Source organism: Aulonocara sp. 'chitande type north' Nkhata Bay, linkage group LG7 (assembly GCF_057382095.1).
Source record: "Aulonocara sp. 'chitande type north' Nkhata Bay isolate Kocher_YH1m ecotype deep benthic linkage group LG7, A_spYH_male_GT1.1, whole genome shotgun sequence".
Lineage (NCBI taxonomy): Eukaryota > Metazoa > Chordata > Actinopteri > Cichliformes > Cichlidae > Aulonocara > Aulonocara sp. 'chitande type north' Nkhata Bay.
This window is the reverse complement of record NC_141350.1, coordinates 61653290-61665626: the sequence shown is the minus strand read 5'-3', so window position 1 is coordinate 61665626 and position 12337 is coordinate 61653290. Positions and strand designations below refer to the sequence as shown.

The 12337-nt window shown below is 40.2% G+C and overlaps 1 protein-coding gene across 2 annotated transcripts in view; it reads left to right on the top strand.

Moving 5' to 3' along the window:
- Window positions 1-12337, top strand: part of slc12a2 (solute carrier family 12 member 2) — a 62499-nt gene that overhangs the window by 43152 nt on the left and 7010 nt on the right. Inside the window, exons 19-23 of one of the 2 annotated variants that reach the window (XM_086301796.1) lie at window positions 2732-2811; window positions 5243-5386; window positions 6884-6931; window positions 7721-7843; window positions 10404-10515. In XM_086301796.1, the coding sequence (XP_086157922.1) occupies window positions 2732-2811; window positions 5243-5386; window positions 6884-6931; window positions 7721-7843; window positions 10404-10515 (507 nt within the window). The remainder of the gene's footprint in view (window positions 1-2731; window positions 2812-5242; window positions 5387-6883; window positions 6932-7720; window positions 7844-10403; window positions 10516-12337) is intronic. The other variant, XM_086301797.1, reaches the window with a different exon arrangement.

Below are 12337 nucleotides of genomic sequence, written 5' to 3'. Positions count from 1 at the left end.
CGATGAAATATTTTGGGTGCAGTGTATTTTTTTGCATACAGGTATAACAGAATAGCTTTAGTGTTTGTTTGGTTTTTTTTGTTTTCTTTTACTTTTTCTCAAGACTTGAGTATGAACTTGTACAAAATGCAGCAAGATATTTAAAAACCAACAACAAAAAAACTGATTTATTGATTAAAAAACACACTATATTGGATTCATATCAGTATCGGCAGATATCCAAATTTATGATATCGGTATCTGTATTGGACATAAAGTGGTATCGTGCCTTCTCTAGTTTTCACACCTTGGCTGGTGTGATTAGGTAGAGGATCCATGAGGGGTACACTCCCATAGGACTTAAAAATCTTGGACTCTCCACCAGTTGCTCCTAGAACTAAAGAAGCTTCTCGGATGAGAGGTGAAACGTCTTCAAGAAATTTAAGTTAAATAATTTAATGTAAGATGCTTTTCTTTCCAAGCTCCTTAGACTACGATGACCTGGATGACTGAGAAGTTTCACAGACATATTTCACTAACAACAGCTAATAACAACTAACAGAGTCTAACGGTAGCTCACAGCAGCAAAAACAGCTTACCAACAGAAAAACTAATGATATCCTTAACAACTCCTCTCATTCCCAAAAAGTTGATTCTGTTCATCTGGATGTCTAGGCCCCTTCCTCGTTTCAGAGATAGTCTTTCCCTTTTCACGTAAATGGCCTCCTTGACTCCGCGCTCAAACCAGCGTTCATCTCTGTCCATGATGTGTACATCCTCATCACTGAGAGCGTCTAGGTGTAAATAAAGTGCAGAGTCCTGGCCTGATGAGTTAGCTCCTCTGTGTTGTCCCAATCCCCTTAGGTTGTTTGGTTTCCCCGATGTATAAATCATAGCAATCCTTTTGGCACTTAACAGCGTACGCTATGTTACTCTGTTTATGCAGTTTGACCCCATCCTTGGGATGGACCCATTTTTGACACAGCATGTTTTGGGGTTTTAAAACCACAGAGACTCAATGATTAGAGGAAATGCATCTCAGCTGTCTCATACTGTTTCTATACAACTGCTGTGTGCTCTATACAGCAGTTGTCTTTCACTCTGGATTGCTTGAAGCATTCTTTAGGTGTCTTCCCAGCTTTGACAAATGTCTAGGGTGCATCTTTCTTTCTTACAAGTTTGTGATTGGAGCCATTCCCCAAATCTCTGTGAATGGCCACTGAATAATGTTTATGACAGTTTGCATATTAATGATCATGAACCTGACCACGGTTCATTGTTAGTCAGTGGTGCTAGTTTTGGTCATTATGCAAATGTACGTCTGTGAAGGTTCTCAGTCATCCAGGTCATCATAGTCAAAGGAGCTTGCAAAGAAAAGCGTCTGGACTTCTTTAAGTTACTTGAAGACGTTTCACCTCTCATCCGAGAAGCTTCTTCAGTTCTAAGGTCAAATGGTGGAGAGTCCCAGATATAAACCTAGTGGGAGTATCCCCCCACAGAGGGACAAAAGGACCCCCTGATGATCCTCTAATCGCCTGAGCCAAGGTGTGAAACTGGGTGTGGGTCCCAATCAGCCAGAGTTTCGGGTGTGTTCATTGTGAAACCTGGCCCCACCTTATCATGCGAATTCCTGAGATCAGATGGCCCAGGATGTGAGTGGGCGTTAAGGCGTCTGGGAAGGGATCTCAAAACTGGATTATAGATGGCAGAGAGTTGGTGTCGTAAACCTCCGCCACCGAGAGTTGGTGTTTACGATACTAACTCTCTGCCATCTATAATCCAGTTTTGAGATCCCTTCCCAGACGCCTTAACGCCCACTCACATCCTGGGCCATCTGACCTCAGGAATTCGCATGATAAGGTGGGGCCAGGTTTCACAATGAACTCACCCGAAACTCTGGCTGATTGGGACTCACACCTTGGCTCAGGGGATTAGAGGATCATCAGGGGGTCCCTTTGTCCCTCTGTGGGGGGTTACTCCCACTAGGTTTATATCTGGGACTCTCCACCATTTGACCTTGGAACTGAAGAAGCTTCTCGGATGAGAGGTGAAACGTCTTCAAGTAACTTAAAGAAGTCCAGACGCTTTTCTTTGCAAGCTCCTTTGACTATGCAAATGTACATTTTGTAATATTGGGAAACCTCCAGTCAGCTCAGACTGAAGTAATTTACATGATGACAAAATGTTTCTCCCACTGAAAACGCTTCTAGATAAACAGAATCGGTTGTTTTTGATATTACTGATATTATTCAAATATGTTCAAATACAATGTATACAAAAACTTCTTTTTACATAAACAGTAGTAGAAACATGCTAGCCATTATGGGATAGAGTGTAATTGTCATGTTTTTGATCTTTTTTATCTCCCTTGGATTAAAACAAGTCCATGAGAAATCTGTTGTCCTGTTGAACTCTAAAGCAGTCATGTGAGACTTGAGGTGAATGGGTTCTTCATTGTAATGCGAGGATTATAGCATTAGAGCTGAATGTCACAGATTGTTCAGTCCGATAGTATTAAAATCAAAGCTAATACGCTTAAAAATTTGCCCTTTATTTTCCATTGTATGTTGTCCAGTGCAATACAATACTACAACCTGTGGCATTGAGAACGATGTTTGAATCTTCTTGTGTGCTTGTTTATCTTTTTTCTTAAATACTCTGTGGGTTTCTTACTGTCTTTGTTTAGTTGAGGGCAAATTGCTTCAGTCCACTGTTAATGGGAACCTTTTTTTTTCTCCCCCTTCCTTTGAAGTGATGCCTTTGACTTCCAGTTTGGTGCTGTTATCCTGCGACTGAAAGAGGGGCTGGATGTCTCCCATATCCAAGGGCAAGGTACCAAACACATGCAGAGCAGCTTATTCTAAAAAAACACTGTTGTAGTACATATGTAGCATCAGCTCAGATTACATACAGATAAAGGTTAATTAAATATAGCTGAGTGTTTTTTCCAGTATTATCACATAGCATCACATAAATCAACTTAGAAGGAGAATAAGCATTCATTATATTTCCTTCTTCTTCAGTCTGCTTATCAGTCTTAAGATATTTTCAAGCATTGATTGACGTTCCAGTTTGGAACCGAACACATCAGTTCATACAATGTTCACATTCACAATACTAAGCATGAAAACTTACAAGTGGAAAAAATGATAGTTTTCCACAGACTGAGGTGACATCTGGTTTTGTCTGACCAAAAGTCCCAGCACAGTGGCACACAATGTGTAATAAACTGTCTATACTTACTGTCAATATGCATTGTGTGGCAGAAAAACTCATCAAATCCACATCTTTGAGTGGCTGCAAACAAATATTTGACATTTTTGCTTCAAGAACAACTTGCAGGTTGGCAACCTTAGTGAATAAATGTAAAGAATTGGAATAATTTGATTTTACCACAAATTAAAAAAGCCTGGTCATAAGATTGCTGTAGTAATTATTAGGGGTGCAACGATACACAAAATTCACGGTTCGGTTCGGTTCGATACTTTGGTGTCACGGTTCGATATTTTTTCGATACAAAAAAAATGTTCATGCCTTTTTAATTTGTCATTTATTAAAATTATAAATATATATTTTAACACAAAAGTACAGTTTTTAAATTTAACCCTAACCCTTGTGCGTGTTTTTTATTTTGACAGCGAATGCGCACCTGCGGACCACTTATGTGCAGCCCTGGTTATTTAGCTCGTCATATTGCAGCCACAGAAATTCTTTTGTCCATGAAACCATAAAGCTGCACTTTCTTTTTGCCTTATAGTCTGATTTGTCATAACTTCTCCGTTTTGTGGTAAGCTTTTCTTTGGCTGTCACTTCTTCACCCTGACCTGTCTTATTTGGCTCAGCAGAACTAAAATATATATCTGTCTGTGAAGGTTCTCAGTCATCCAGGTCATCGTAGTCAAATATAAATCCTGCTGCTTTTACACACGCACTCACATAAGCTCAGCGATTCTCTGCGCGATCAACCTCTCACATGTTTAAGCTGCGGGAGATTTCACTTGTCATGTTTGCATAGTAAGCTAACGATGAATAAGACGATGTCAGAGGAATTGGTGCACAAATTATCATCACTCACAGATCAGTGCTGTCGCTCTCTATACACAGTTCGCGCGATTGCAAAGTGAAAGCAAAAAAACAAGCGCAAATTCAAACGCGATTTCAATATGTCACATATTGACAGTGGCTCACCGATGCCAATGACATAATTACCCAGCTACATTTCCGAAAGAATGCAAAAGCATTGACATATATTTTTCCTACAATAGCCCGACGGGCAGGGCAGAGATAGATTTTGGTAGCCCGACTGAAAAAATCGCTAGCCCCGGGACGTTGGGCTAGCGATATTGCAAGCCCTGTATCTGATTGAGGAATCACTCATCTTTGGAAAAGAGAGTTTATTACAGAGAAATGTCTCTTTCCAAAATAAAAGCTATACTATCCGCTTCTTCTGGGCTATATTCTCAGCAGCATATTAAACAGCTGTCTAAATGACTCGGCTAAAGTTAGTAGCATGCTTGCTTGTTGTTTTTCTGCTTCCACTTGTCTTTGCACTAGGATGATGTCGGCGTAAATGTGCAGTCATATTCGTTGTGTTCCCACTAGTGCTTTCAGGTTAATCTCGCTGAAATGACCTTAACGCCACAACACGGCAAATCTCCGTTAACGAGCTACCGCCGATCGCCCCGTGCATGGGGCTAGACGGCCAACACGTTAACGAGCTAACTGCGCTAACACACTAGTTCCCACCCATGTAATTGAGCATTGCATGGCACATCCAACATACTGTTTTACTTTAGTCCATGACTCGCTTACCTTCAGGGTCATACGTCACATGAAAACCAAAATAATTCCAAACGCCAGATCTGAATGAGAGTGGGGGAGGTCCATGTTGTAAGGAGAGCTTAACTTCTGTCTCGCTAGCTTACCCTGCGCTCTTCCTTCTGACGATGCTGTCTGTGTTGAGCGCTCAGTGAATCTGCGTTCGACTACTCCGCCTAGGCTGCACTGTCGACCCTAGGCAGAGTAGTCGAACGCAGATTCACTGAGCGCTCAACACAGACAGCATCGTCAGAAGGAAAGTTGATAAAATAAATTACAAATTTTGTATTGTTCGATACATATGTGTACCGAACCGAAAGCACTGTATCGAACGGTTCAATATCGATACGAATATCGTTGCACCCCTACTAATTATGTATGTGAACTAGCTTAGTATATTGTTATGTATATTTCTAATTCCCCCTTCCGTTTAATTTTCTGCCAGATGAGTCGCTGTCCTCGCAGGAAAAGCCATCAGGGATGAAAGACGTGATCGTTTCCATAGACACCAGCAAAGACTCTGATGCAGATTCCTCTAAGCCATCCTCTAAGGCCACCAGCCTCCAGAACAGCCCAGCAGTCCAGAAAGGTTAGCTATCATCAGTATGACTACATAAAATCCTTCTCTGTAATCCAGGTGCGGTAGTGTTTACATTGACGTCTGCGTTTGTATTTTTGGTTTTGCATTGCAAGCCTTGTGTTTTTCTACATTCCTCATGTCACTATTTAAGTTTTCTTCTTTCAGTGGCCTTCCTTATTCTGCATACACAAGCATACATATGCACTGCCCTGAGACCCACAGCTCCAGCTTCCCCGCTGTGCATATGTTTTGGGCTGTGTGTGCGTGTGTCCCCTGTTACCGTATGAGAGAGAGACTAATTCAGCTCAAACAGGCGTACAATTGTTTCCAGATTGGAGGAGTAATGAACGTTCCCAGTTGCAGCCTGAGCACTGGGCTACTTTCAACCTGGCTTCATGAAAGCTGTTTGGTTTGTTTGTTTTCTTTAAAGAAGTGAAGAGAGATGACAAAAATCTGTCTGCTCTTTTGCTCTTTCCCCACAGCCCCCAGCTGGTCGTGGCAGATGGCTGCTTTCCCCCAACTCTAGCTCTGCTCTTGGCCTTTTCCTTTTTGTTTTTTTTGCCCCACCTCAACAACCAAGTGCTCTCTCATAGGGGGTTGTTGAATTGATTAGATTGTTTCTAATATTGGAGAGTCTGTAGCTATATAGTATAGCACCTTGAACTGGTATTGGGTTCTCATTGCCACAAATATATTAAGTATTAGATACTTAGATGGCATATGTTATAGTATTAGATGATGGTAGTAGTATAGAGCAAAAACATAAAGTTGAACTAATTAGTAATAGTTCATGATTAAGCTTTTACTACCTTATTGATTGTTCATTAAAGATTCGGAGCAATATCACAATTTTTGTAGGAATTCGGAGACAAAATATAGCAAATGTTGTATTTTTTGTTCGGTAGATTTTTGTCTAACAATACTTTTATCAGCTCTTTATTTTGCTAAAGTATCCGCGTGATAAACAGTGTTTTGGGAACTGGATTAGAAATTGTTGAGGTATACAAAATAACAACACACTGGTCTGGTAAAGGTTGCTTTGGGTAATCCTTTGATTTGCTGCCAAAGCATGAACCCGTGCTGTCATTTGTACAGTTTTTGGCGAATTCCCTCCTCTCATCAGATTCCATTTCCATCCTAAGGTAATCCACTCCTGGCAGGAAGTTTCCATTCGATGCAGTTTCCTTACCGAGGCCACTCGAAGCCACTTTGATGTAACCAGACAGTCTCGGCTCACTGCTGATGGTTTTGTTCATGTTGGACATTAGGAATTTCTAGAACTCAGGGAAAAGGTTGAGCCGTGTGTTTATTAGTGTCACTAGAGTATTTCAGTGTTTGTTTGTCTCCCACTGTGGGAGGTTACAGTTAACTGCCTCTCAAACAGCTTTAGATTCTTCCTCTGGTATCCCCTGACGTACTTAACTCCATCTTGCTACGTCGCATGTCAAGGTAACATTTTACCTTAACTATAATTTTTGTTTTCTCTCCTTTTGTCTCAATTCCCAGATGATGAAGATGATGGCAAAGCTACAACTCAGCCCCTGTTGAAAAAAGGCAGGAGATCCACTTCATTTAGTTGCCTTAAACCTTTCCCCTTCTTTCCATTTTGATCTTAGTATCTTTTCTGAGCTCCTGCTGCTATGCTCCCCTCATTTCTGCCACCATTTTTTTCGCACTATATTTTGAATCCCTCTTGTACTAACATACTGTCGCCACCCTGCTGTCTCCCTTTCCCTCTGTTCCTTCTTTCTGGCCTGCTAGGTCCCTGGCTGTGGGATATAACATGTCTCTTTCTCATGTCCCTAGCGTGAGCCAACTCTAAAGCTGTACTGTATATGATGTTGCCTTTAACTTAGTCTGTTTTTCTGTAGGTAGGCGCGTGTGTGTGTGTGTGCGCCTGTGTTCCAACATTTCTGTTTTCTCCAAGCTGTCTTCAGTCTCTCACCTGCTTTTCTTGCCACATTCTGGAGCTGACTAATTTGCCTTAAGCTTTCTTCTTAGGATGGAAACTGCTCTCCTGTTTTCACACTTCCATTTGTTTGGTTTTTAGTAGTAATGTTTTTTTATTCTGTACCTATATCACTTAAAACTTTTAAATAATAAAATTAAACGAATTTATTTTCTAATAATAGAACACTATACTTACAAGCAATAAACAGAATTCTACTGTATACTTCATTTTCAGCTATGGGCATGTATATTCTTTATATACATGTCCATAACTGACATGTGTGCGTCCTATTGAGCTACACTTCTACCAAGCACAAAATTATTAGTTTTATTATGCCTTATTAATGAGATTTGCTTTTATTTTGTCTTTTGTTGTGGTGTGCATCCCCGCAGACAAGAAGAGCCCGACAGTACCTCTGAATGTGTCCGACCAGAGGCTGCTAGAGGCCAGCCAACAGTTCCAGAAGAAACAGGGGAAGGGCACAGTGGATGTCTGGTGGCTGTTTGATGATGGAGGTGATTGTTAGTTATATTATTGTGCGACCATTATTGATCTCAAAATTCTCTATTTGGTCTGTTATTAAAATACTGTCATACTGAACAGGTTCATAAGTATTGACATATTAGGTTACTTGTGTACTGAACCATGTACAAGTTTAGGTTAGTTTTGGTGGTTTTTTGGCCTGCATCAGTTGGACATGTAATATACTCACATTTACTTTTAGGGCTGGTTGATATGAGGAAAATCTAATATCACAATATTTTTGGGGCTAAATCACAATACACGATAAATATCACGATATGTTTAAATAACCTCCATAAACAAATGTTATTTTCAACCGTATAGTGTGTAAAATTGCACTTGTATACTCATTCAAATCAACCAATTAATATTTTTTTCTACTTTGAATTCAAAAAATCTGAATGAATTGCAATGTTTTAACCATTTTCTAACCGTCAGTTGCAATACCGCGACAGTAAGTCTCTTTCTGTGGTCAACATGAGACCAAACAAAAGATCATAGCAACAAAAAAGTCCAAGCATTCATGAGACACTCATAATCCACTCTCTCTGAAGTAATTGCATTACTAGACTCTTTCTCGAGAGTTTCAGATTATTCAATAAACTAAAGTACACTATTTTGGTATTAACCTCTCTCTGAAGTTTGCAGGCTCTGAATCGTCTATTTCCAAATTCTTATGGAGAGATAAACCCACATGTATTAGCTGAAACATGCCTATAAAGGACCAAGGATAAAGGAGGACTAGATGTGCCTAAGGGCGACCGTGGCTCAGGGGGTTGGGAATCGCATCTGTAACCGGAAGGTCGCCGGTTCGATCCCTGGGCTCTCTGTCCTGGTCGTTGTGTCCCTGGGCAAGACACTTTACCCTACTTGCCTACTGGTGTTGGCCAGAGGGGCCGATGGCGCGATATGGCAGCCTCGCTTCTGTCAGTCTGCCCCAGGGCAGCTGTGGCTACAACTGTAGCTGCCTCCACCAGTGTATGAATGTGAGAGTGAATGAATAGTGGTATTGTAAAGCGCTTTGGGTGCCTTGAAAAGCACTATATAAATCCAATCCATTATTATTATTATTATTATTATTATTATTATTATTATTATTATTATTACTACTACTACTTCTTAGCCAGTGGGCTACATTTCATCTCAGGATGGTTAAAACATACCCTCTTGGCCCTGGCTAGATGTCAAACAGCCACTATGCAACAATATCTCTGACCTACCATTCATTAGCTCAAACAACAAACGACAGTTATGCTTAAAAGCATCAATATCAGATACTCTCTGACGGCATGGTGGGAGTTTCTAAAATGACTGAGTCTTCATTAATCCCATGGAAACGTTGGGCAGGTGCTCAGCATTTGTATATGTGTGCATGAGGGTGGGCATGCATGCTTGTGTCTGTGTGTGCCTTTTTGTCTACATCTGTGTGTCAGGTTGGGTCTTGGACTCAACCTCTCTTGGAACATCTTGGGCCCCCCATCTCCATCACCGCCCACCACACCGGTGCATTGGTGGTTCTCAGTGTCTGGGGCTGGGTACTTGGGTGTGGGGGGTTCTTGGATCTCAGGTCTCTGGGCCCGGGTTCGGTCTGCTTAGTCATAGCCGTCGGAGCCTGTGGGCTCGTTGTTGTGCGCTCGTCGTTCTGGTTCTTAAAGAAAATACGTTGCTTGGCAAACATTTCTATGCAAGTAAGAGTTTGCAGTGGCTCCACCTCTGTAAAGATGTGACCAGGGCCAGCGGGAGAACTCTGGCTTTTAACACCAGCTGATGAGTGTCACTTCAGATCTGGCTCATCATCATCATTATGACATTAAGTGTCATCGGCACTAAAAAGTGCAGATACAACTGTTGACAGCATATGCAGTAGATCCTAAAAGTACTCAGGCCTCTACAATTCTGGCACCTGTAAGTTTCACATTAAGTGTCAAAGCATTAAATTTAAATTGCTGACTTTTTCTGTAATGTTCAGCCTGAAATATGTAGTTTTAAGCCCAAAAGAACATCTGTGAAGATTCTAGTTCTGATTATCTTTGTGCTGTCACAGCATCATGGGGATGAGCAGAAACAAGTAAAGCCGTATTTGGTATGTTTTGCATTCCTATTGATACGCAAAGGCAGACTCTCACCCACAAAAACACATAGACAGTATGTTCTGACAGGATCTGTCATTTTCACACTTCCCAATGATTATAAATCAGGATTGAATTCATTTTGGTAGCATCATGTTGCATTTGCATTTTGAAGTGACAGATTCAACAACTGCTCATCTCAAACATGCTAGAAAAATTTGTTTGTCAAGTTGGGTTTTCTTTGTTTGTTTTTTGTTTCTGAGAAGAAGGGGAAAAAAGGGCCACTACGTTGTTTTCTGTTTGAATTTAATTTGACTCTGTTTAATGCAAAAGGGATCATGAATCGGTTTCTGCAGCACTGAGTGCTGGTCTATAGAAAGTCCAAAGGTCTGAGGTTTGGACTTTAGAGTGTACAGATCTTAAATGTTTGTGTCACAAAAGTTGTATATTGAGCAGTTTGTTTGTTTTTATGTTTCCCATCTAGGTCTGACTCTGCTGATCCCCTACCTTCTTACCAATAAGAAGCGGTGGAAGGAATGTAAGATCCGTGTTTTCATTGGAGGCAAGATCAACAGGATTGATCACGACCGCAGAGCGTAAGTACTGTACAGGCTGACAGTTTTGTCAAGACTGGAGAGTACTGTACAAAGGAATGAGTGTCTACCCTATGAAGTCTTTTATTCAGCCTTTGAAATCAAAACGATACTACCAAAAGCCAGCACTCCAAAAAATGTAAACAAAACCAAACTATCTAAAATAATAATAATAATAACTTTCTAATATCTTTCTAATTGCCTTTTAAAAATTTAAAGACACTTGTTGTTATAAGCAGCACTAAGTAAATAAACTGAATTTAAAATTCAGTCATATTGTTAATTACACTTAAATGTAATTGTTATTAAACATAAAAGGATTCATAACATTGGATGAGAACAAGAGGAAGCTGTAAATAGCCCCGGTGCTCTTCTGCCTTTAGTCTTTTGACTAAAACATAATTTAGGCACCTGAAGTCTAGTTTTAGTCTAGGTTTAGAATGCAGACTGCTGATGGAAGTTAGTTGGTAGCTAAATCTGGCACAAAGCATCCTTTTCTTTTTAACTTATTAATGTATTTTGTGCGTGGGCCCGTAAATACAATAAAATGAAACTAAATATAAAGGTATAGCAGTATAATATTTAAGTGTGAAAGTTTGTTTTGATTTATACCAACGAGAGGTGCCCCTAAGGGGGTGGGTGTGTGTGTGTGTGTGTGTGTGTGTGTGTGTGTGTGTGTGTGTGTGTTTTAGGAAAAAAGTAGTAACATTTCCTGGGGGCACAGCAAATGTGTGCGTTTAACCTTATTGCTCAAGGGGATTAGTTATGATTTGATGACTTTCAAACTCATTCACCTGTCTATACAATTTAATTAGTTCTACGTGGATCTCTTCTTTCGGGCAGGGTCAGGGTTAGTGGACACCCAAGCTTTTGAATGTGGTAACTCGAGAACGAAGCAATGTAGGAGTTTGAAGTTGATACCATAGGTGTATCTACTGAAAATCCAGACTAGTTTGAATCTCAGTGACCTCGACCTTAGGGTCAAGTTTTCTGAAAACCTTGTAAATGCCATAATTGGAGAAGGAGGTCACCTAGGATCTTAAATAGATTTATAATAAGTTCATGAGTTTGGCCTTAAGGTCAGGGGTCAGAGGTTTTCTGAAAATTTAGCGAACGTGACAACTTGAACAAGGACAAATTCGCACCATAGGCGCATTTATCAGGAGGCTGAGGGCGACCACTGGCCACCACCAGTATTTTTATTTGTTGATACAAGTGTCATAGTTATTGTCAAAAGAAGATTTTCGTTGACAAAAACTACGACAACAATTATTGGTCAACGAAATTAACACTGTTGCAGACACGAGGAAGCTGTGCTTTACCATACATGCTGTGCAGTTAGCAGAAAACACAGTGTAGGTATGTCTTTCCTTTCAGCACCACTCTCACACATTTGTTTATAACATAAGGATGTATCCAAAAACTAGATGTCTTAAAATGCATTTTATATGCACAAAGTTCTAACCCTGACTGTTTCTGTAAAGGCTGACATCTCTCCAGGTTAATGTAAGCGCATACAACGTAAAATGTACACATAATGTATACTGCAGCATTCAACACTGCATGTTTTTGACCATAAATAGGGAAACAATCACACAAAGCTCATATTAGCTATTAAATATTATTTGTAGTGATAAAAATTAATAAAAATCATCTAAGAAGCTGACCTGCTACATATAAATGATAAATTTGCCTTTGTACTTGCTGTGTGGGTGTATGCATGCAAGTGTGTGGGTGCTCGAAAGGAGCCATACCCACATTTTCTTAAATGGATTGAATTTTGTAGGTGCTAATATTACATGTATCTTAGTAAATATACCTTATT